At 40.4% G+C, this 24,529-nt stretch overlaps 6 protein-coding genes across 7 annotated transcripts in view; 3 read left to right on the top strand and 3 right to left on the bottom strand.

Moving 5' to 3' along the window:
* Positions 1-1,451: 1,451 nt before the first annotated feature.
* RB195_000854 (uncharacterized protein) lies at positions 1,452-6,742 on the top strand (the record flags this gene model as incomplete). Its single annotated transcript, XM_064197389.1, has 4 exons — positions 1,452-1,526; positions 6,318-6,410; positions 6,470-6,576; positions 6,673-6,742. 4 exons carry the CDS (start codon positions 1,452-1,454, stop codon positions 6,740-6,742), a joined length of 345 nt encoding a protein of 114 aa, XP_064053270.1.
* Positions 6,743-13,559: 6,817 nt separating this feature from the next.
* On the top strand, positions 13,560-16,986 carry RB195_000853 (uncharacterized protein; the record flags this gene model as incomplete). 2 transcript variants are annotated; one of them, XM_064197388.1, is made up of 6 exons in its annotated part: positions 13,560-13,608; positions 13,665-13,822; positions 14,455-14,573; positions 14,748-14,886; positions 16,608-16,753; positions 16,803-16,986. In XM_064197388.1, 6 exons carry the CDS (start codon positions 13,560-13,562, stop codon positions 16,984-16,986), a joined length of 795 nt encoding a protein of 264 aa, XP_064053268.1. The 2 variants fall into 2 exon arrangements, with proteins under 2 accessions (XP_064053268.1, XP_064053269.1); XM_064197387.1 differs by lacking the exons at positions 16,608-16,753; positions 16,803-16,986 and adding exons at positions 15,196-15,281; positions 15,351-15,459.
* A 97-nt stretch (positions 16,987-17,083) lies between these two features.
* Positions 17,084-17,320, bottom strand: RB195_000852 (uncharacterized protein; the record flags this gene model as incomplete). The annotated part of the gene is made up of 1 exon (XM_064197386.1): positions 17,084-17,320. The coding sequence occupies one exon, from the start codon at positions 17,318-17,320 to the stop codon at positions 17,084-17,086; it is 237 nt and encodes a 78-aa protein (XP_064053267.1).
* Positions 17,321-17,482: 162 nt separating this feature from the next.
* RB195_000851 (uncharacterized protein) lies at positions 17,483-18,097 on the bottom strand (the record flags this gene model as incomplete). The annotated part of the gene is made up of 1 exon (XM_064197385.1): positions 17,483-18,097. One exon carries the CDS (start codon positions 18,095-18,097, stop codon positions 17,483-17,485), a length of 615 nt encoding a protein of 204 aa, XP_064053266.1.
* A 97-nt stretch (positions 18,098-18,194) lies between these two features.
* RB195_000850 (uncharacterized protein) lies at positions 18,195-19,417 on the bottom strand (the record flags this gene model as incomplete). Its single annotated transcript, XM_064197384.1, has 3 exons — positions 18,195-18,635; positions 18,901-19,012; positions 19,320-19,417. 3 exons carry the CDS (start codon positions 19,415-19,417, stop codon positions 18,195-18,197), a joined length of 651 nt encoding a protein of 216 aa, XP_064053265.1.
* Positions 19,418-24,031: 4,614 nt separating this feature from the next.
* Positions 24,032-24,529, top strand: part of RB195_000849 (uncharacterized protein) — a gene marked incomplete at both ends in the record, with an annotated part of 3,345 nt that continues 2,847 nt past the window's right edge. Inside the window, 2 exons of the mRNA XM_064197383.1 lie at positions 24,032-24,080; positions 24,137-24,294. Coding sequence (XP_064053264.1) covers positions 24,032-24,080; positions 24,137-24,294 — 207 coding nt within the window. The remainder of the gene's footprint in view (positions 24,081-24,136; positions 24,295-24,529) is intronic.

The raw sequence follows: 24,529 nt of genomic DNA, 5'->3' as shown, positions 1-24,529 counted from the left end.
CCTAGTGCTAAACTTAAGAAAGTTAGTTGCATGCTCAGAACTAAACACACAACGATTTGTACATTTAAATCCAATTTTTCTTATTTTATTCCCAAATTGTTAGTTGAAACCTTTCAATCAGAGCATTTAAGAGCAGTAAGTAAGTAAATAAGTCAGTAAGTAAGTGTAATTAGTGTCTGATAACGTCTCCACTGCGTAAAAGAGCACTGAGGAACTGTCGAGCAGAACAGGTGGGTACGGACTCTAGGTCCGATCAGTCTTTAACTTCTCTGAAGGGTGCAAATGCTGTCTTCGCTGCTCTCGTTGATCTATTCAGTTCTTATTTCAAACCGTTCTACATATTCACTGGACGTCAAAAATTGAACTGTTTCAGGGAAACTTCAGGTTGAATTCAATATCAATAGTGTGAAAAAGAAAAAAATTATGTTCGGTGCAGTCGACGCCTTCCAGGTCCTTCTTCTATGGAGTCGATAAATGTGATGACGAGGATAAACGCTGTCCCCTTTATCCACTCAGCACGAAGAGAAACGCATCTGAGTTTTGTGGAAAAAGACCCGTATTGACCTTCACGAAAAAAGTATTCTCTGCATAGTACATCCCCTCGAGCAAGTTTTGAAAAAGGAATTGATGTCCTCATTTTCTTCCTCATTCGAGTCTTAAAGTATTGCAAAAAAGTTGTGCTTAGGTAGATATGGTAGCAGAGGTGCAAATATACAGATTTTTGTGGATTGCCGCAATTTCTTCGATCGCTGAACTAAGGATCTGATGAGTAAGAGACACGTCTCACGATTTGCACTTTGATTTTGAAGTAAATCTTTTTCCGAACTGAACTTAGATTTTGGCTAGAAAAGGACATAAAATTGAGAGATTTTAAAGTGAGAAAGTCGAAATAAGGATTACGACTTTCAATCCTGAAAATAGGAGGAAAATTGCGAGCGGTCCCTCCTTTAAAGGGAATAACGAACTAAAGATCACAAGCGTGTAGATTGCTTTTACTTTTTGTCTGTCTCCATTAGCCTTATGATTCAAGCATAAATTCTGCTATATATCAAATCTTGTCTATCAAAGTAATACGATAATGTAAATAAATCAATACAAACGCTTTGAGATGTTTTCTCAACCCCATCTTATTGTGAGCTACGAAAGATGCTAGCACCTATTAAAACTAAGGTATTTTCGAAATAGTGCAGCGCAAGCTATATTTTGTTGCATTGATGAGCCAAACAAGTAAATAAAACGTCGGAGGATAGGCAATTTTGTCATCATCAACCATTACTAAACCACTTTTTTTCCATTAACTTTTTTCCCAGCTTGTAGCTTTCGAAAACTATGTTTATCATTGTAAGTCGGGGAAGTTGTGGTGAAGCTTTTTGTAATTTCTTTCAAATCTCATGAGAACTTTCGCAAAGTTCAGATAAGCTTGGAGTGCATGCTTTTCTGCTCACCACATTATGAAGAAATCAACGACAGACTTTTCTCCTCCAGGTTATGCTCCACAGTTAAGAAGCAGAAACGGACAAGGACAGGTTTGAATGAATCAAAGCGCAGCTTCTATGCTTCGTACACTTTACGCTCACAACACTTCACATCCAAACATAAGAAACTGAATAGAAGAGTCTTCATCAGCTTGAAAACTGATGTCCAACTAATGCTAATTGATGTCGAACTAATGAGCTACGCTCAACCTGTTTCAGATTTTAAGTTGCATTGCAGTGTTTCTAAACCAGTTACGGTTGAAAACAGAAGTCAGTACAGAGTCTTGCAAACAAACCTTACTATTTAAAAATTTCTTTAACCTACCTAATCTTTTGCGCGGTTCGTGGCGATGACGACATCCACACTCACTGTGTCTCTTCCAAATGGGTAGAATCTGTCCTACAAGTGTTTGGTAGACGAAAACTGCTTTTCAGTTAAAAGAACTACCAAATCAGAAGCAAGATATACGATTGATGACTTTTACGAGATCTTTGTAATTGCACACCATAAGAGAACAAGTACGTAGTATTTTGCTGGAGATCATAACTGAGTGATGCAGAAGGTAGGAAGAACTCTCGCGCTCAGGAGAATACAAGGCTACAACGAAAGTAGAGGAGTCATGTAAAAGGTATCTCGAACGTAACAAAATATGAGGTAAATTCGTGAACATCTTCGTGCTGTGAGTCATGGCTGGAATATGCAAGCAGAGATGGGAAAATATTATTTGGTTACTTGCTCCAACCGGCTTCACTTCAAATATGTGCATTTTCATTGTTCTATACTACAGTACAGTGCAATACAATATATATACACAATCTGTGCTTTATCCAGGCTGATTGTAACATTCCTGGTTCTTGCTAAAGCGCACTATCCAAAAACAAATCCTTGAATGTTTACGTACAGAAAAGTTTGTCCCGTATTGGGTCACATAGTCGTCAGTGTTTTACCATACATAATTTCCTAGAAAACTTGTTCATATGTGGACACCTCAGGATGTAAAGGTGGTAAAGCGAAAAGATCTGAACACAATTGGGAAGTACGTCCTTCTTATCAGCTTCGACCGAGTTAGAGGAGGAGGATCAGGCATCTGTTTCCAGTGGGATATGGATAGTGTACTGACAGATACCTTGGGTGTAGCCTCCAAGCTACTGATATCATCTACAAAAATCCTTTTTAAAAGACGCCTACGTTATTGGCAATTTGTTGGAGCGCTCTGTTCTAACGGTGAAATGCGGCTGAGTTCCATGTAAGACATAAACTGAAGGGGAACTTCAGCACTCCCCTACCCAGCAGCTTCATTACTCCTCCGCTTTCTACAGTTGTGACTTATGCAAGGAGAAAGTGGGTCGGTGAAGAATGTCCTGAACCGGGTGATGTCAGTACACTATCGATCTGAACAGATGGGAGAGACGAAGGCTGATCAGTATGCGTTCTTCTTTCATCTTCCCTGCGTTTCGGCAGCTGAACTACTTCCAGTAAGGATGGTGAACATGCGAGATAGTTTCTGCTGAAAACCTCAGAGTGATGGGTGGACACCTCGTATAGTCGTTAGGTGAAACTCGAGCGATTTCTGAGCGGCAAAGATATCATCTTTCTTTATCTTTGAAGACGACCTTTTTATGTTTCCCTTCCGATTCTTCCTGCCGTTCCCTCTTCACCTCATCCATAGGTTTAGTATGAAGTATTGACACGACGATACTTCCTTTGGAAATTACAGAAAATAAAAGCTAAGTCGAAGAATAATCGTTGCGAGCGTTCCACGAAATTTATTTTTTCCGTATGCCAAGCTAGACCTGACCTAGGTGCGAAAACACTTGATACGCAACTTTTTGCGTCGCAACCATAACGTTTACATGCGCAGGAGCAGAAAAAAGTCAGATCAAACTAGTCTCTGCTACGAAAAGAAAGTCAGGAAACGGCAACTATAGAGAAACCATCTTCTTGGTGTCCGGATCTAAGTTTTCGTCGCTTGTAAGCGAAATTTTCACATCTCGTCGTTGCGATGTCAAAAGAACACATTCACGTCGTTTCAATCCTAAACGAATTTCCTAATTAATTGTCTTTGAAGCGAGTCAAACGAGTTCGCATCATCTTCTAGGAAGTAAATCTAGTCAAAACCATTGAAGAGGGTGCTAGAACAACTCGAAAGGAAGCAGTCCGATGGAAAACGTAATCACGCGATTAATTAAGTCTATTCCCTTTCTCCTGAGAAAAACACGATCTTTTTTTCGCTTATTTCTTTGCGTGAAGAACGTGAGTGAATGTGGATTGCGCGTGTTGTTGAACTACGCGCTGCAGTAAGAACGACCTTAAGAAAAAATGCTACAGAATGCAATGTAATAGGCTGACCTTGACAGCAAACATTTCCCCAATAGTTACACTCAGGAGAATCATTAGATTGGGATTTCGGAATGAAATGACGGTAGTATGCGCTTCAACACTGCGCTTGATGTTGTTAACAGAAAGTACAGCGTGGCGAAAAATTGCGTGCGTCATAAAAAACGTTCAGATTTTATTTTTTGTCAACAAACATTTAAAGGAATTTCTTAATATAGCAATGAGCCACAGCACTTTATAATTACAAAGGATTTTCAAAGTGGCCGCTATTAGCTTTGATACAAGCGTTAATCGTTTCTTCATGGAATCGATGGTGCAAGGCAAGCAGTTGACGTTTAGAGTGTTCCAAATTTTGATCAATTCCTTTCGCAAAGTCACCAGATTTTTTTTCATCTCGACTCCTACGTTGCTCTTCCATAAATCCCTAAGCAGCAGAGTCAAATGGATTCATATCCGGGTTGTTCGCAGGCCACAAATCCTTCGTCAAAAAAGAGCTGATTTTGGTTTCTAGGAAGTAGATTGTTTGTTGTTTGTTGTTTGTTGTTGTTGTTTTGGCTCCACGGCTTCTGGACGGTTCTTAGAGGAAATCCGAGCCTCGAAGAAATTGCTGAATTCTTAGTCCCACTCTTTGCTAACAGTGCAATCGCGTCACGACCTGGGCAGGTCTTCGCCATAGCTTGGAAAAGTTTTTTTTTCCCTACAAACCATTAACAAGCAACAAATGTATATTTAAAAAAGAAAATGCGCATAAATGCTTTATACAATAATTAAAACAGAGACAAATGTCACGCGCACGTAATTTTTCGCCACCCTGTATATGTATGGGGAAGCGTTTCGCAGTACTTTGTTTGTTTTCAGACTAATTAGAAAGCGAAAGAATTTCTCCTCTTTGGGACCCCGCTCCATGATCCGTTTTCGAGGTCACAATTTCAAATTTCGACGTGCGAATGCGAAATCTAGAGAATTATTTCGTAGCAATGGTTCTTACCTTCAGCGTTCTTACCTTCTTACCTCCAACCTCACCTTCAGCGTCTTTATTTACTCTCTATTCTTCGAATTTAAACGCAAAAAAAACAAATTCTGTCAAAACAATGCTCCAATTTGGTTGCCTCACACAGCTCATTTTTCACAATGAAAAGAAAATATAATAGAATCAACAGTCCATTGCTGGAAAATGAAGTTGGCGTCGCTCACAAGGACACCACGCAAGATCCTCATGAATCTACGTCATCAACGGAGATCCTCCTTATTTCTTCTACCAACAGAAACTATGTGAGGCGATATCCACGCCAGCAAAATCTCGTAGGAGAAATAACTTGGACCCGTCCACCAATAATTCACACAGTTCTAAGGTTTTTAAAGTCTAACCAACTAACTAAGTTCTAACTTTCTAAACCAATTACACTATAAAATAATTTTAGTGCTTTGTTGCTAGCTTCTCCTAAGCTGCTGCAAAATATAGTACTTTATAAGACCAAAAGCGTGAAGAAAAAGGACTGAAAGAACGAAATTTACAACCACGTACGCGTTTTTATTCTATCAGTCAAAGTCGTTCCGGTGCTCCATATGCCAATATATATAGGAAGCAGTAGTTTGTGGAAAAAATATTTAAAAGTGGCCAGAATTTGGAAAACAAAAGTACGAAATGAAAGAAACCGTGACAAAACAATTCTCAAAATCGAGAAAAGAGGATTTTTGCTGTGTATAATTCGGAATTACTTTGAAGCTCAACGTGAACACACAGATACTCAGTAGACATTCACTATTGTTGTTTTGAAAAGAATGTAAATTGTTAAAAAGTTGCGCAGTTATGTGCTGTTCAAACTATTAATTTTCCCAATGGCTTTGCGAAATGCTGAGTTAGAAAAAATATAAAAAAAAACCTTCTTATTGATTTGTTTCAACTGTAGCCAAGATTGGTATCAAGTAAGTCAGTAAAAAAATCCACCTAGTTTCGAAGGACAATCGAACATGGGCAATAAAAATATCAATGGGATTAATTGACAATCATTTACATATTTACTCGATAGAGGGCAGAAGATCGCGAGTAAAATCTCTTCTCTATTCTTCTTACCAGCACCTCTACCCACCATCATCTAATCCTCAACAGATACTGCTCGAAATGATCAGAACTTGACGCTGAATCACTTCGTCTTAGGACCACTTGAAGAAAATGTCTTCTTTGACAAGAACTAGGAGAAATGAAGGAGAAATCCTATCCAGCATCTACACATTTTTCAGAATCAACCATCCACTCATATTAGCCCTGAAGACTTGATAAATTCGATAATCATATAATATATGTCATGAAGGGCGTTACAAGGCGTTTATAGTTTCTCCAGCGACATCACTGAAAGAACCTCTATAATTTTCACATAATCACTATTCTATCTCTTTTCTCAAGGTGCTGGAAGTTGATCCCAAGAAGGAATGTCGGATAAAAAACATACGTTGATCATAACATGTTATTGATGATTGATCACCAATAAATAACGGTATTCCAGAAAAAGGAAGACACTTTGACGAATATACACAACAACTTCGACAAATTCGCGAAAAAATGTAATGTTTACGACGAGGCGCACTATTGTCACCAGGTGAGTAGCGATTAAAGGAGATTTTTTTCTGCTTTCACCAAAAATACAACACTATTCAGATTGTTGTCGATCAACGATTAAACTTAGCTGCCATATCATACAAATGTGAATGCCCGGATGGATGGCGGTGTCCGTCAGGAATTGCTGACACGAGATTCGTTACCGAGTGGGTTTTTCATCCGAATTCAGCTTATCATACTTTTCCAACAGTTGTGGAGGCAATTGTCAAAAGAGTCCAAAATTAATTGAAGATTTTTCTAAGGTGTCAATTTGACGAATCAAAGCATTGGCACCGATGTCAATTGAGATGCACTCCGGTTAACGCGGAATGAGAAAATCCGTGAATTTCGCACTCAGTACACGTTGAGCTGTGACTTCCTATATAAAATAGATCACCCATCGATTGAAACCAAATGCTTTAACTTCACTCAAGTTACTGTGAATTCATATTTTCAACCCCAAATCCACTTCCATCTGTGTAATAGAGATATATTTTTGGAGCAAAAAATATGCATATTACTTATGGTTCCTGTCAAGTCGATTCATTCCCCATGCAAGGTGTAAAATGTGAGTTATTTCATAGAAAGCTATTTTTCAATATTTCTACTTTTCTATCTTGCTGTCCACACGATCTTGTTCTTTTCCAGTGAATTCCCCTCTATAGAATTTGTAATTATTATTTTATACTGTGTAAAAAACTATTGTGTCAGCACTTGTTGCACCGAAACTCCACGAATTACAAAACAACACTTGAAATTAATATCAGTATATTATTATATTTATTTTTGATGACCTGTATCTGAAGATATTGATTGATATTGTATTATATCGAGTAATAGCTGTACAAATCGCTTCTTTTATTGCCTTCATCAAATCTTTCCATTATTGAACGAACGAAATCCTTCATTCGCAACTCAACTAACAATGAAACTGCTTACTTTAAGTCTGAACTAGTTTTGTTGAAATCAATCCCTTATCCTTCCGAGATCGATAAATTATCGCCACGTTTGCCTGGTAGCATAGAACTCTGAGTAGATGAACCTCTGGCGCCTACGATTTTTTGTTTAGGCCGTTCCTGAACCTTAACGATCCTGAACCCAGTGGTTCGTCCCAAAGGTATTGATTAACGTCAGTACTCCATTCTCCATCTTGCATTTTACTAGTGACCACTGACTGATCTCAAAACCCAAAGATCCATTTGTCTCACTTAAATCCGAAGAGCCGAGATATGACCGGAATTTCACCGATTCAGATTTAGACACCGGATTTATCAGATTAAGGATCTTCAAAGATGTTATTGTTCAAGAATGTTCCTCCAAGACTAGAAGACTCGATTTCAAAATAGGCTCTGTTATGCTTCCCCTTGTAAGCGGTGAAAGTGGTTTGACACCCCCTTTCGTATGCTCCTTGACACTAATGCACAAGTGCCGCGCTTTTTCCCAACGTTTTCCCGTGAGAAGTCCTTGAAAGAGATCAAGTACTTTACATCGGATCTCCCGCACAACCCTATGAAAAATTATGCTGTTTTTTGTGGCGTATGCGTTGTTGAGAAGCTCTCCGTAATTTTCCGTCTAACGCTATTTACGTTCGGACAAAAACGCCCGAAACCATGTGCAGCGGCGCTTGAAAATGGCTGGTTGAGCCAATTCCAGATTGAAGAGCAATCAAAGAGGAACTATCGCTGGCAGGCAGGTGACAGCCCTACTTTCCAACCGTTATCTACAATCGTAGTTTCTACAAACAATAATACGACAAAGACTGCAAAATAATGAGAGAACAAAACATCCTAACCAGTCGTATTGTAAGCTCGATAATCTTTACCCTGCAAATTTCGCGCTGAAATACAAGAAACATTCTAGTAAGGGTGAAGGAGAAGTACTTTTGATGTCGCACATAGGATGCTTTGGCTTCTGAATATTCAAAGAGTGTTATTTTCACTGGTAAAGAAGAGTATTAAAATATGAATAAGGGATAAAGAGTCTGGCGTTAATCAATCCGGTTGATTGCATCATCACGCTCACTTCAATTCAGAATCATTTGTGGTTAACGAACATGTAACTGGCAGTATACATATAAAAGGATAAAGGATAAAGTCACTGGCGAATCAGTCCACTTGGTATGCGCCAACGCGTTCTACTGGAATTCGTAATCGTAGAGGTTTTGGAACGCGTGTTGGCCTGTACAATGACTTGCTGGAGCCAGCCGATGATCTAGTCGGTGTTTTTATCGTCCCACACAAGTCTGGTACCAATTTATCGACCCCGGAGGGATGAAAGGCTTGGTGAGCACTAAGGCGGATTTGAACCTCCGATCGATCGTGCAGGAAGCGAAAACTCTAAGCGCTACACTACACCCACCCCACTCTCGCAATCGCTCGATAATTTTCAAAATTAGTGTGTATGCGGTCAACCGTGCTGAATCTCTTCAAAGCTTTGATTGGCAGAACGTTGATAAGAACTAGTGGAAAATTCTTCAGATGTTCAGACCTTATCCTGTGGGCACCGCGTACCGTATGACTTATTACTTACATGACAGCATGTCGTTCTTCGGACGGAAGAACCTTTAGATTGACATGACCGTCTTCATTCAGACTGTAGGAAGGCAGCTGCACATAACTGTCGAAGAGATCAAAATAAAAGTTGTGGTTGTTTTTCTACATACTCCTTCTCGATGTAATCGTAGTTCCAACTGGGTTCGGGGGAGCAGTCATCGGAGGTTCAAATCCGCCCTAGTGCTCACCAAGCCTTTCATCCCTCCGGGGTCGATAAATTGGTACCAGATTTGTATGGGAGGATAAAAACACTGACTTAACACCTCGGCTAGCCACTGCAAGTCATTGTATATGCCAGTTACACGTTAGTGAACCTCGAACGATTCTGAGTTGAAGTGAACGTGGGAGTGCATCCCAAGCGGATTGATTAACGCCAGAACTTTTTCCTTTACACTTTATTGCGAGAGTATAAGGTTTCGAATCCCCCATTTACATCCTGTGAAACGAATGTACCCGAATGCTACTCTAATTAATAGGCAGCAAGTCTGTTATGACGTGTTAGCGCGACGAGTATGCCGGAAAGTACGTTCTTTCTCCGCATACTGATTAGCCTTCGTCTCTTCCATCTGTTCAGATCGATAGTGTACTGACATCACCCGGTTCAGGACATTCTTCACCGACTATGTCTTCTTCTGGGATATTAGGAGTATGAGAAATTCTTAAAGTTTCAGTGTGTTCCATTAAGCCACTTTCTCTTGCATAAGTCACAACTGTAGAAAGCGGAGGAGTAATGAAGCTGCTGAGTAGGGGAGTGCTGAAGTTCCCCTTCAGCTTATGTCTTACATGGAACTCAGCCGCATTTCACCGTTAGAACAGAGCGCTCCAACAAATTGCCAATAACGTAGGCGTCTTTTAAAAAGGATTTTTGTAGATGATATCAGTAGCTTGGAGGCTACACCCAAGGTATCTGTCAGTACACTATCCATATCCCACTGGAAACAGATGCCTGATCCTCCTCCTCTAACTCGGTCGAAGCTGATAAGAAGGACGTACTTCCCAATTGTGTTCAGATCTTTTCGCTTTACCACCTTTACATCCTGAGGTGTCCACATATGAACAAGTTTTCTAGGAAATTATGTATGGTAAAACACTGACGACTATGTGACCCAATACGGGACAAACTTTTCTGTACGTAAACATTCAAGGATTTGTTTTTGGATAGTGCGCTTTAGCAAGAACCAGGAATGTTACAATCAGCCTGGATAAAGCACAGATTGTGTATATATATTGTATTGCACTGTACTGTAGTATAGAACAATGAAAATGCACATATTTGAAGTGAAGCCGGTTGGAGCAAGTAACCAAATAATATTTTCCCATCTCTGCTTGCATATTCCAACCATGACTCACAGCACGAAGATGTTCACGAATTTACCTCATATTTTGTTACGTTCGAGATACCTTTTACATGACTCCTCTACTTCCGTTGTAGCCTTGTATTCTCCTGATCGCGAAAGTTCTTCCTACCTTCTGCATCACTCAGTTATGATCTCCAGCAAAATACTACGTACTTGTTCTCTTATGCTGTGCAATTACAAAGATCTCGTAAAAGTCATCAATCGTATATCTTGCCTCTGATTTGGTAGTTCTTTTAACTGAAAAGCAGTTTTCGTCTACCAAACACTTGTAGGACAGATTCTACCCATTTGGAAGAGACACAGTGAGTGTGGATGTCGTCATCGCCACGAACCGCGCAAAAGATTAGGTAGGTTAAAGAAATTTTTAAATAGTAAGGTTTGTTTGCAAGACTCTGTACTGACTTCTGTTTTCAACCGTAACTGGTTTAGAAACACTGCAATGCGACTTAAAATCTGAAACAGGTTGAGCGTAGCTCATTAGTTCGACATCAATTAGCATTAGTTGGACATCAGTTTTCAAGCTGATGGAGACTCTTCTATTCAGTTTCTTATGTTTGGATGTGAAGTGTTGTGAGCGTAAAGTGTACGAAGCATTGAGCTGCGCTGCGCTTTGATTCATTCAAACCTGTCCTTGTCCGTTTCCGCTTCTTAACTGTGGAGCATAACCTGGAGGAGAAAAGTCTGTCGTTGATTTCTTCATAATGTGGTGAGCAGAAAAGCATGCACTCCAAGCTTATCTGAACTTTGCGAAAGTTCTCATGAGATTTGAAAGAAATTACAAAAAGCTTCACCACAACTTCCCCGACTTACAATGATAAACATAGTTTTCGAAAGCTACAAGCTGGGAAAAAAGTTAATGGAAAAAAAGTGGTTTAGTAATGGTTGATGATGACAAAATTGCCTATCCTCCGACGTTTTATTTACTTGTTTGGCTCATCAATGCAACAAAATATAGCTTGCGCTGCACTATTTCGAAAATACCTTAGTTTTAATAGGTGCTAGCATCTTTCGTAGCTCACAATATGATGGGGTTGAGAAAACATCTCAAAGCGTTTGTATTGATTTATTTACATTATCGTATTACTTTGATAGACAAGATTTGATATATAGCAGAATTTATGCTTGAATCATAAGGCTAATGGAGACAGACAAAAAGTAAAAGCAATCTCCACGCTTGTGATCTTTAGTTCGTTATTCCCTTTGAAGGAGGGACCGCTCGCAATTTTCCTCCTATTTTCAGGATTGAAAGTCGTCATCCTTATTTCGACTTTCTCACTTTAAAATCTCTCAATTTTATGTCCTTTTCTAGCCAAAATCTAAGTTGAGTTCGGAAAAAGATTTACTTCAAAATCAAAGTGCAAATCGTGAGACGTGTCTCTTACTCATCAGATCCTTAGTTCAGCGATCGAAGAAATTGCGGCAATCCACAAAAATCTGTATATTTGCACCTCTGCTACCATATCTACCTAAGCACAACTTTTTTGCAATACTTTAAGACTCGAATGAGGAAGAAAATGAGGACATCAATTCCTTTTTCAAAACTTGCTCGAGGGGATGTACTATGCAAAGAATACTTTTTTCGTGAAGGTCAATACGGGTCTTTTTCCACAAAACTCAAATGCGTTTCTCTTCGTGCTGAGTGGATAAAGGGGACAGCGTTTATCCTCGTCATCACATTTATCGACTCCATAGAAGAAGGACCTGGAAGGCGTCGACTGCACCGAACATAATTTTTTTCTTTTTCACAGTATTGATATTGAATTCAACCTGAAACAGTTCAATTTTTTGACGTCCAGTGAATATGTAGAACGGTTTGAAATAAGAACTGAATAGATCAACGAGAGCAGCGAAGACAGCATTTACACCCTTCAGAGAAGTTAAAGACTGATCGGACCTAGAGTCCGTACCCACCTGTTCTGCTCGACAGTCCCTCAGTGCTCTTTTACGCAGTGGAGACGTTATCAGACACTAATTACACTTACTTACTCACTTATTTACTTACTTGCTGCTCTTAAATGCTCTGATTGAAAGGTTTCAACTAACAATTTGAGAATAAAATAAGAAAAATTAGATTTAAATGTACAAATCGTTGTGTGTTTAGTTCTGAGCATGCAACTAACTTTCTTAAGTTTAGCACTAGGAATACAAATATTGAATAAGATCGAGAATGGAACTGTACTTGAGAATCTTTTTTTTTTCCAAAGATATGGAACGATAAAATAAACGCGTCAATTTAGCTTTATATGAAACCAGCCTGAGCATCCTGCTAAAGCCGGAATTCAGACTTTCTGTAATTCAGACTTTCAGACATTCAGACCTTTCAGACCGTTCAGCTATCTGGCATCAGGGCACCACCCCGACGCCCTGGGACGCGGCGTACCTCCTTCTATAGCCATCTGGCGCCGGCGCGCCAATTCGACGCCACTGGATCCGTCACATATCTGGCGCCAGCGCGCCAATCCGATGCCGGTGGACCCATCACGCCCCCTTTTATAGGCATCTGGCATTTCGTGACACACACACACACACACACACACACACACACACACACACACACACACACACACACACACACACACACACACACACACACACACACACACACACACACACACACACACACACAAACACACTCACATACACACACAAACACATACACACACATACACACACACACACACACACACACATACACACACTCACATACACACACAAACACATACACACACATACACACATACACACACGTGATAGAATAAGCCCGTTATAATATATCATAATTGTATTTAATTTAGGAGTTCGGGAGTTTAAAGTGTAGAGAACTGTAACTGTTTAGATTCAAACGCAGTAACTGATATATTTCGGGATTATTATAGATCATAATAGTTTTGCTTTAGAAATATTTGTAAGACTGAATTATTGAGTTATTGTTCACAAACTTTCATCTTTGATAGCCGACATCATCCACTGCACTGCAGTCCATCATTTTCCGTCATCAACATTCCCGGGTCCTGTGACAAATATGTAGAATAGAAAGGATTCCAAACACTATTGTATTACATGTTAAACTGAGAGTTCTGGATTGTTCCGTGGTGAACGAACATTCATAGTGCACATTGGTGCATCTGTGATTAGAATTGAACGAAGAAAAAGAAGCTGCCAAACAGAGTTCTCATGGAAAATAATTAAAAGAGGATTCTGACAGGCTTATAAGCTGAGCACTGATATCCAAATCGTCCAATGTTGCCACTTTCTATTCTCTTTGCTTTCGGATCCCTTGGAAACGATGGTATGAGAGGACATTTTTATGTTATTATGATTGAACTACAATATTACTATTTTTAGTGATTTATTGCCCTCAAAATGGAAAAGCCAAGGTGAACGCCGACGTTAAGCCGCTACTAGCGTATATTAAAAATAGCCGACTTCTTCTTCTGAAAAACCGACAGAGGAATGGACCAAATGGATATCCAATGCCGATGGCGAAAAGTATGGGAGAAGTTGTAAGTGGCATATTTACAAGAACTTCTTGTTCGTTGAAAGATAAATGTTGTTGGATACAGATGGATTAGGAATACCTATTGATTCTTGCCGAAGTTATTTCATTTGGCTGAGACACCATCACCATTGAGAAAATTATCAAAAATGTTTAGGAAGGGTACTAACTCCATAAACAGTTGAATAGTTGATATCTTAAAGTTCTGCTTTTGAATGATGAATGAATGAAATATTGCAAAGTAGTATTTCCAATGTTCTGACCAATTAATTCTCGACAAATGGCTCAACACAGGTGCTCAAAGCGATCACACTTTTGTTATTAACGGTCTGAAGAGTTCACATTGGTTCTGCTCTTACTTCTGCAACTATAACCATCAAATTCGCATTCTGATGGCAATACCCCCTTTTCAACTACGTCTACTTGTAGACTATGTACACTCAGCTATTCTGTCGTGTGTGACAAAGTTACAAACTCTACGAGAGAAATCGTTTAGAGCGCCTACATTGTGTGCATCAAATTTAATTTAAAAATCTCTACCATAATCCTGCCACTGATTTTTTTCCAGCGAACAGTATGGAACTAATGGAAGTGTATGTGGTGCTTGCTGATTCAAACATTTTTCCTGTATGTTTTCAGAGATGGAGCTGCGAGCTTGAAGAAAAAGCCTATGAAATGTTTGATAAGAGATGCACGCAGACTGGGATTGATTTGTTTAATCTGCATATTCCTCATAGATACAGTGGAATCTATTTCCAGTACGTTGTCACAAAACTGCTACCGCTCTACTTATTCGTGTATTTCTTGTTATGATCTCTACTATTTCGTACACTAACAAAAAAGAAAAAAATGTAGCGTTAGTTATTATGAACTGTCTCAACTATTCTTTACTTTGATATTTGTTACAACGTTTCTGTGTACTTTCCTTTCAGATATCATCAACCTCATACTTATGAACAAGCAGCGCAAAGCTGGACCGGACAGATTGACAGAGCTCCAATGAACGACACCGCCTTCCGTAAGGGCAAAGTTCTGTTCATACCCAATCGTGATATACAGGAGTACGCCACAGTGAGTCTAGATTAATCATCTTTATTGTGGCCTGTGCATCCTGAAAAGTTAGGAGGGATCCGTGTAGAGAAGTGTCCAATCTGTATTTGTAGAAGCAAAAAAAAAACCAAAAAATATCAACGGTTTTCGGATACTGCATACTTTATAAAATTCGAATGTTACGGCAGGGTTTGAACCAAAGCTAATTGAATAAATGTCAATGCTACTTTCTCTCCTCTATTTTGAAGGAATTGCTGAGTTCCATAAAAGGAAATGTACATACGCATAGGCAGAAATTGAGTTAAAACAAACAACATTCTGATTTTTAAGCTCATTCAACAAGACTCTTATTATATTGGATGTTCGCAGCTAACGTGTGGGTTTTGGTTTGGCACATTCTGCCTCATCGATAGACCGTGAGCTTTTTCTTCTACAATTCATTTGTCAAATACTTTTTTAGACGGAGAAAAAAAACCTACTTTCAGTGCTATCGACTCTCATCAGGTCCTCTATGAGACTGATACATGCAATGACGTGGATGAATTTTGTAACCTTTACCCTCTGAACACAAAGAAAAGCGCATTTGATTCCTGAAAAAAAAAATGGATTTTCAACTTCACAATAAAGCATTCTTGGCAGAGTCTTCTCTTCCAGCTAACTTCAACAAGGAAATGATGTTCTCGTTCTCGTTTTTCGCGCGATTTTCAAATTACTGCGGAAAAATTGTTATCAGGTGAAAGTGGTAATAGATGGTGCGAAACGGGGACTATGTTGGAGTGAGAAAGAGAAATATTGAGAGAAAAATGTCATAATTTGAAGACTCACTCAGTTGCTACCGTAACTGCAAAGGCTCCAGCTTTGGACAACCACTCCGTTGGTTCCTTTAAGTAAGGTCCACGATGAGTTTTGTACTTTATACGAGTAAAAACTACGAGTACGGATCCAAGTTATTTAAAGGCATCGCCCCACGAATCTGAGGTGGTACGGGTTTCAGGTGGATTATTCGCATACGGGATCGTAAATTATGGAGAGATGGTGGTTCCATCAATTTTTCCTGTATCAATAGAAACGGAGAACCCCGGAACATTGTTTATTACGTCCTTAATTGCAGCGCGCCACCCTTATGCTCTCCCCCGCCTGCGATTCGTCCGTTGAGTCCGATCGAGCCTAGCGGAACCTCTTACCAACTAGGTCACCTGTCTCACAGGATACTATTGTTATTCTATTCTAATGCCTATGAATAACACGATAAATATGTCCTGATTGGCTACTTTTAATACGTCAATCAATTCCAGAGTAGTTGAACAGAAATCAATTCCGGGGAAGTGATAAAGAAGGTAACATTAATACGACCAACATCTGTTCTGCAATTATTCATATTATACATGCAAGAATCTTGTTGGGATCAAGACTAAGAAAAAGCAAAGAAAATCCCTTTGTGAAAAGGTAGAGGAAGTCATGTGCTTTATTTTTGCTTTGCGCAAAGAAAAACTTGCAGAAAGATGCGAACAAAGGATTATGGTTTCCCCATTAATGAGGAAAATGAAGCCATGTTAGTGAACAAAAGCAAAACAACTCAAGTTGGTAGAAATTCAAAAAAGAAAAGAGCCCATACACCAATTAAACACCAAAAGTAATTAAAACATTAGCACAAATAAGAATTCTGTAAGGACGATGTTTAAAAATGGTCCGTGAAAGATTTGTTCTCAGAGAACACTGGCTGAGAAATCTAAAGCATGAAGATGGAAGCAGACAAGGTCACGTTCACCTTGATCACCTTGGCTCCCGTTGATCTTCTGGTGGTCGAGCAAAGCAAAACTGGTCGAGCAGGCGCCAGTAATTCTTCCATTTGTCCTGATCGCGTGCCAGAGCCGCAGAGTTGTCTGTGGTTCCTCCCTTCGCGTAGGACACGAAGAGCATCATAATTTTCTTTTAAGGGATTTCACGAAGAAATCTGACCATCAGGTCGACTGTCTTCCTGTAGTGCGCTTAATTTCGATCCCAGTCGCTCACAGCTCTGGTCCAACGGTTGTCGTTAAAGCGCATCACGTGTCAGGCCAACCTTATTTAACTTTCCTTGGCAAACGTGGCGGCGTCTGTAATCGTCGATCGTTGACATAGAAGAGAACTTCGAATCCCGTCCCTCATTTGCGTGAAACGGGATACTCCTAGCATCACTCTCTCAAATGCGCATTCAATGACGCTCACCGCGTTTTTTTTAAGCTTGCGAAATGCCTAAGTTTCCGAAGCATAGGTCAAAGCAGGAAGTACGGTGATGTTGAAGAGGTGACCATGGAGTCAAGTGTACTTTGTCTTCTTCAATTTCTTCGGTCAGCATTCGTTCCGCTTGTCTGATGCTAGGTGTTATCAGTACGACGTCATCAGCAAAGCGCAAATGGTGTAACTGCCGACCACCAACCTTCACTCCCATGTCGTCCCATTCCAACTTTCGCATTGCGTTCTCGAGGGTGGCTGTGAATATTTTGGGTGAGATTGTATCATCCTGTATGGATCTCCTTTTCACGTCAGTGATGATATTCTTGTAGAATGGAGAAATTCCGGTCGTGAAATTGCTGCGAAACTCTCGAAGTACCTTTGTGTACTGAGTAGGGACGCCTTAGTTGTCCGAGGCTTCCACGACCGCTTCCGTCTCAACTGTGTCGAAGGCCTTCAATTCGACGAAGGCGAGACAGAGCGGCATCCTGTACTCTCGTGATACCTTGATGAGTTTCGAAACAGTGTGAATGTGTTCAATGTCGCATGGCTGTCCTTCATCCAAGACTTTTTCAATCCTATTAAATACCACTCTTGTAAAGAGCTTGTAGATGACGGACAGTAAGCAGATTGGGCGATAGTTGCCGATGTCATATGGATCTACTTTTTTATACAACAACACGGTCTTGCTGGTCTTCCATTGTTTAGGAACCTTGCATTCCGACAGGTAACGTGTAAAGAGCCTCGCCAGGGTGTTGATGAGTACTGGCGAAAGCTTCTTCAGTTGTTCTGGTCTTATTTTGTCGGGACCGGGTGCCGTACGATTTCTCACCGACATGATAGCATGTCCTATTTCGCACGGGAGAACCTCTGGGATGACATGTTGGTCTTCCCTCAGATGGTGAGGGGGCAAGTGGACATGGCTATCGAAGGGATCAGAGTAGAAGTCGTAGATGATTTTCTCCATCCCCCTTCTCGATGCAATGGTAGTCCCCTTCGGGCTCCGGATAGCAGTCATCCTCGTCTTGCGAAGTCTCGACGGGCATAGCGGATGCTTTTTCCCGCCTCTGCAGCTTCAGCCAGCACTTCTGCTATTCTCTCTTTAAGGTCTCCCTTTATCGCCTCTCTGCAAAGCCTTGCGAGCTCGGAGGTTCCTGTTTCCCTGCTCTACGTGCTGCTCCACGCTGGCGTATCAGCTCAAGAGTTTTAAAAGACACGAAAGAGTCGTGAAGGTTTTCAACGAACCGGTCATATTCCTCGTGGATGTCGTCCATTGCGGAATCTTCCCAAAAGCCGGCTAGCATGGCGAAGAAATCCCAGTTGATGATAGTTCTGGGATTTCTTTCTCTCTCTTTCTCTCTGAACTTGGCGGTTTTCTCTTCTTTATTTGTGAAGGAAAATCTTCCTCGGAGGAGGCGATGGTCCGATCCCGTATAGAACTTTGGTACAACAGCGACGTCCGCTAGGCAGAACCTTTTATTGACGATGATGTGGTCTATTTCGTTACGGTACCCTCCACTGGGTGACTCCGACGTCCAGTGTAGAGAAAGGAGCTTCTAGAATTCCGAGTTCCCATGAATGGTCTTAGTCGTCATGATGAACTCGGAGAGAATCTCCTCGTTGTCATTCTAATGTTGGCCGTTGGTCCCGATGTGAAGTTCCTCAGGGGTTCTTCTTGAGTCAACTTTTGCGTTGAAATCACAAATTATGACGTTGTAGTCAGTCTCTTCCTCACTAGAGGGATCACAGTCGGTTAGTCGCGAGGCTACGTGGCGCGTCCCCTGTTGGCGGATAGAGGGCTACTCGCGGACCAGAAGCGACCTTGTGATTGTTCAGAGACGCAGGTGGATTCAGGGGATAGACTCCCTGCTTTTGCTGAGCCAGAACTGACTCATGACATCCTTGTATCCCGCACGTTGGTCCGGGCAAAAGCCTGTAATCAAGTGACTGGGAGGTGCAAGGGAGGCGGCTTGGAGTCGCCTCCAACAATTACCCAAAAACTCATAGGACTAGAGGCTTGCAACGTACCCATGGGTTTTAAAATTTTTTGCATGTCGCAGTAATAGAAAAGAGTCCTGATTCCGGAGGAATGCCTATTACGGTGGCGCCAGGAAGGACGGGGTTGCAGGAATCATGTAGGCTACCGAAACGGAAAAGGACTAGGATGACGATCTGACGATAGTAGAGGTGGTAGTGGAGTTGGCGTCCTTGTCAACACGAGTATGGCAAAGAACATTTACTCTTTCAGACAACTCACTACCCGAATCGGACGTCTGCGGATGAGAAGATGTGGTTCAACACCAGCTTTGACTACTCTTCGTCGCTTACGCTCCAACATCAAGCTACGAAGAAGAAGTCGAAGCTTTCTATATAGACCTAGAGAAGTTCTACGGAGAAGACCATGCCTTCGACAAGATCATACAAGGAATAACCAGTAGAGAGGAACTCTCATTTTACATGAAATCATCCTAGCTACATATATTTTTCGTTACGTGGTTTCCCAAACTCACATTTCTACGCCGACAAAAATTCCAATATAAAACATTATGTTTATGGGTTATTTCGCTAACAAGTTCTGCTTAGTTCTGCTTCAGTTATCTGCTTGATATCCTCTTCATGCTACCACAAACAACATCTGCATCCGATTAGGTGCAGCCTAATCTGTGCCTGCAGAAAACTCGCTACCCCAGAGCAGGCATATCATTAAGGTCATTAACCCCTACCTATCAACATGAAATCACGTGTTTCTGACGCAGCGACAAATGAAATTTGCTCCGAATGAATTTGAGAATATAAAAGGGAACGTAAAGTAACAAATCCTGAGTAGTATAATCCCCAGAAAATGCTTAGGAGACCCTACAATACTTATTGGCAATAGAAAATAAATCGATGTTTCATTATTAACTTTTGCATTTCGAAAGAGCACAATTCAGAATTTCCAAGTTGTTCCAGTAAAAGTGAGTATAAGCCATGAATAAGTGGGTATACGTCTAAGTGTACATCATTTTGAAGGCAAACAATTGAACAATTTTCGCAGTTTGTTCCGCACAAGTACAGGAAGTAGGTTATCTTCATTCAACGTCTAATACTCATATTTTATTCTTTCTATTTTGTTTTTATTTAATTTATATTTGTGCTATTTGGCGAGCAATCGCTTGATATATCTCCATGCTCAACAAATTCCAAACACAGGCGTGAAGTCAGTATAGTGTGACCATCCATCCGGCTTGTGTTCCTAAGATGTGGCTGTGGAGATAGCTGCTCCTGCGACCTTATTTCGCACCTTATTTGACGATCAGTAGCAGAAAATCAATCGGGAGAAAACAGAAATAATTAATTCATTTAATATACCAGAAAGTGAAATATGAATTCAATTGGGAAAATAAAGGTCTGAGTACGATATTAAAGGCATCACCCCACGAATCTGAGGTGGTACGGATTTCTGGTGGATTAATCTTATACGGGATAGCTAGATTATGGAGAAGGGGGTAATTCCGTCCATTTCTTTCTAATTGCCATGAAAAACAGTCCGGATGATGCGGCGCACCGGAACGCTCGAAGTCGTGTCTACCGGGCCGTTTTTACGGCAACTAGAAAGAAATGTGGGGAATCACCCTTCCCTCCACAATCTACGATCCCGTATACCAATACTCCACCTGAAATCCGTACCTCATAAGATTCGTGAGGTGATGCCTTTAAGGAATTGACAAGAACTATCCAGTTATTTCAAGTTTCAGCCACGCTGCTGTACCTCCAAACCTACTTTTGTTCAACAAACTCGCTAGCCAGTGTTATAAAACTGAAGAATGATTGTCATGAATCACTACTACAAGTCTTAGATTCTTTGCTAATACACCGTAAGCAAGCTTGATGGGTGAGATGAGTTAAAATGGTGGGGCATAAAGTAGAAGGAATGCAGTGGTCTGCTGATGCTATTATCTGCTGCGTAGCGCAATTACGGGCCATCGTTCCCAGCCATTTCTACTGAATATGTTGCCGCAGAAGGGCTGTGGGCTCCTATCGATGGCCACCCGTCCATCTTACACTTGAATCGGAGTTAGATGGCTCTCAAAAATCTGACAGATAAGCTGGCACCAAGTACCATCAAGAGAAGATCACAGATCACCTGCGCTGGCGCTGCCTAACAGAATCAACCTGTGGATCCACGTCAGTCTAATCCATCACTGGAATTATAAATGTGATCACTCCCATTAAGCTGTTGCATCAACAAAATACCAAAAAACAGCTAGATAATTAAAGAAATAACAAATGCGTGATTTTGGTGGAAAGGATCGGTAAAGATAAACAACGCCCGCGATGAACACTAATCATATCACCACTCATGTCACTCATATCTAAATTTCTATGGAAGTTGTTTCGTTCCCGACCTCTGCTCTAAAACTACAGATTTTACGTCAACACCATAAATACATCATACCTACCATAATACATAATACTAAGATCTCACCTGATAACATAAATATAATAACATTATGACATAACTTAGTCGGCGGGCCCATATCTTCGCCTGACGCGATTAACCGCATCTTCGCTGAGGTGAGCGGTCCTTAAACATAGCTCGGCCCAACCTTCTCGATCACCGTAGATGGTGCTGCTCAAGTCTCCGATCCGCACTTCATGATGGGGCGAATTGCCGATAGTTAGACTCGCAGCTTGATTTCGTTGACGATGGGGTCGACCACAGGGGATTCGTTAAGAAGCTAAATGCAGAAATGCCCTTAGTGCATCTTGACTGAATATCTCTCTTCTAGTTGCCGTTCTTCTTCAACGTACAGGCCAGGTGACAGAACTCATTGACGAGTTCGACCGCTTCTCTGTCCCACAGGAAGGGTCTTGACGCTGTCCTTTGTCTTTCTCCAGTTACCAACTCAAACAATGTTGTACATACGGATGATGTTCGAACTACAGCAGTTGTTTTGCTGATTCATGTCATCAAGCAAGCGAAACTGGTACTCCATCGGCGCGGAACGCGTTGAGAAGGCGGCCTCAATGCAAAAAGTCGAAAGCGGCTTCAAATCCCAGAAGCGCATTGGCTTCTAACATCGCTGCTAGATTTCGATCCCTATTCTGACGAGTACGGCGCTGGAGATGCCTGGTTGCACGAAAAGGAAGGTGCATAATTGACTGCCTGGCTACGTTTGGCCTGGAGCTTGTCACAATGAGGATCTTTATGTGGAAATTAATGTGGTATACCGGCGTACGACACGCGGAAGGTATCAAAATCTTGCAAACCGCGCTACTTCAGAAATATCCTAGGTTTAATAGATCTTAGCATCTTTCGTAGTTCACAGCGAAGTGAATATGAGAAAATATCTCAAAGTGAGTGTAGTTTGCATTGATTTATTAACATTATCTTATGGCTTTGATAGATAAGAGCTTATGCTTGAACAGTAAGGCTGCTGGAGACAAATAAAAAAGCAAAAGCAATATCCCCGCTTGTGATCTTTATTTCGTTATTTCCTTCAAAGGAGGGATCGCTTGCAATTTTCCTCCTTATACTTTAAGCATTAACAGTCATAATCCTTATTTCGACTTTCTCATTTTAAAATTTTTCAAGTTCATGTCTTCTTCTATCCAAAATCTGAGCTGAATTCGGAAAGAGCATGCAGAGAAAAATGCAGGAAATTTTACTTTCAAATCAAAATACAAATCCTGAGACGTGTCTCTTACTCAGCAGATTCTTAGTTCAGCGATCGAAGACATTGAGGCAACCAATGGGAATTTGTGCATTTGCACCTCTGCTACCATACCTACCTAAACACAACTTTTTCGTAATACTTCAAGGTTCGAATGAAGAAAGAAAAAGAGGGCATCAAATCCTTTGTCAAAACTTGCTCGAGGGGAAATACCATGCAAAGAATATTTCTTAGTGATGGCTAAAATGGGTGTTTTTCCCAAAAAGTCAAATTCGTCTCTTTTCGTGTTGAGTGGCTAGAGGGTACAGCATATATCCTCGTCAGCACATTTATCGACTCCATAGAAGAAGGACCTGGAAGGCGTCGACTGCACCGAAAATAATTTTTTTTCTTTTTCACATTCATATCCATATTTCATATTCAAATTGAATTCAACTTGAAGTTCCCCTAAATCATGGAACAGTTAATTTTTTGGCGTCCAATGAATATGTAGAACGGTTTGAAGAGTCCGTACCCACCTGTTCCGCTCGACAGTTCCTCAGTGCTCTTTTACGCAGCGGAGACGTGGCTAGACACTACTTACAGTGCTCTTGAATGTTCTGACTGAAAAATTGGCAACTAGAAATTGAAAAAAAATAGAAATTAGTCTAAAATAAGACCCAAATACACTAACCGTTGTGTGTTTTGGTCTGAGCGTGTAACTAATTTTCCTAAGTTTAGAATTAATAATACAAATTTTAAATGAGATCGAGACTGGAACTGTATTTGAGAATCTTTTTTTCCAATTATATGGAAAAATCAGAAAAACGTGTCAGGTTAGCTATAAATGGAATTGTACTTAATTTAGGAGTTTAGGAGTTTAAAATGTATGTTAAGGTTCAAACGCAGGAATTGCTACATTTTTCGTGATTTCTATATTTAAGTGTAGATCGTAATAGTTTCGCTTCCATAATATCTATAAGACTAAGTTATTGATATTATTGTCCACGTACTTACATTTTTGATGGCCGCCGTCATTCAGTGCAGTACAGTCCATCATTTTCCGTCATCAACATTCCAGTGTCCTGTGACAAATATGTAGAATAGAAAGGATTCAAAACACTATTGTATTACATGTTAAACTGTGAGTTCTGGATTGTTCCGGGGTGAACAAACATTCATAGCGCATATTGGTCCGTCTGTGATTGGAATTGAACAAAGAAAAAGGAGCTGCCAAACAGAGAGTTCTCATAGACAATAATTAAAAGAGGATTCTGACAGGCTTATAAGGTGAGCACTGATATCCAAATCGTCCAATGTTGCCACTTTCTATTCTCTTTGCTTTCGGATCCCTTGGAAACGATGGTATGAGAGGACATTTTTATGTTATTATGATTGAACTACAATATTACTATTTTTAGTGATTTATTGCCCTCAAAATGGAAAAGCCAAGGTGAACGCCGACGTTAAGCCGCTACTAGCGTATATTAAAAATAGCCGACTTCTTCTTCTGAAAAACCGACAGAGGAATGGACCAAATGGATATCCAATGCCGATGGCGAAAAGTATGGGAGAAGTTGTAAGTGGCATATTTACAAGAACTTCTTGTTCGTTGAAAGATAAATGTTGTTGGATACAGATGGATTAGGAATACCTATTGATTCTTGCCGAAGTTATTTCATTTGGCTGAGACACCATCACCATTGAGAAAATTATCAAAAATGTTTAGGAAGGGTACTAACTCCATAAAAAACAGTTGAATAGTTGATATCTTAAAGTTCTGCTTTTGAATGATGAATGAATGAAATATTGCA

Source organism: Necator americanus, chromosome IV (assembly GCF_031761385.1).
Source record: "Necator americanus strain Aroian chromosome IV, whole genome shotgun sequence".
Taxonomy (NCBI): domain Eukaryota; kingdom Metazoa; phylum Nematoda; class Chromadorea; order Rhabditida; family Ancylostomatidae; genus Necator; species Necator americanus.
Note: the sequence above shows the minus strand (reverse complement) of the source record. Positions and strands in the feature narration are given on the sequence as shown.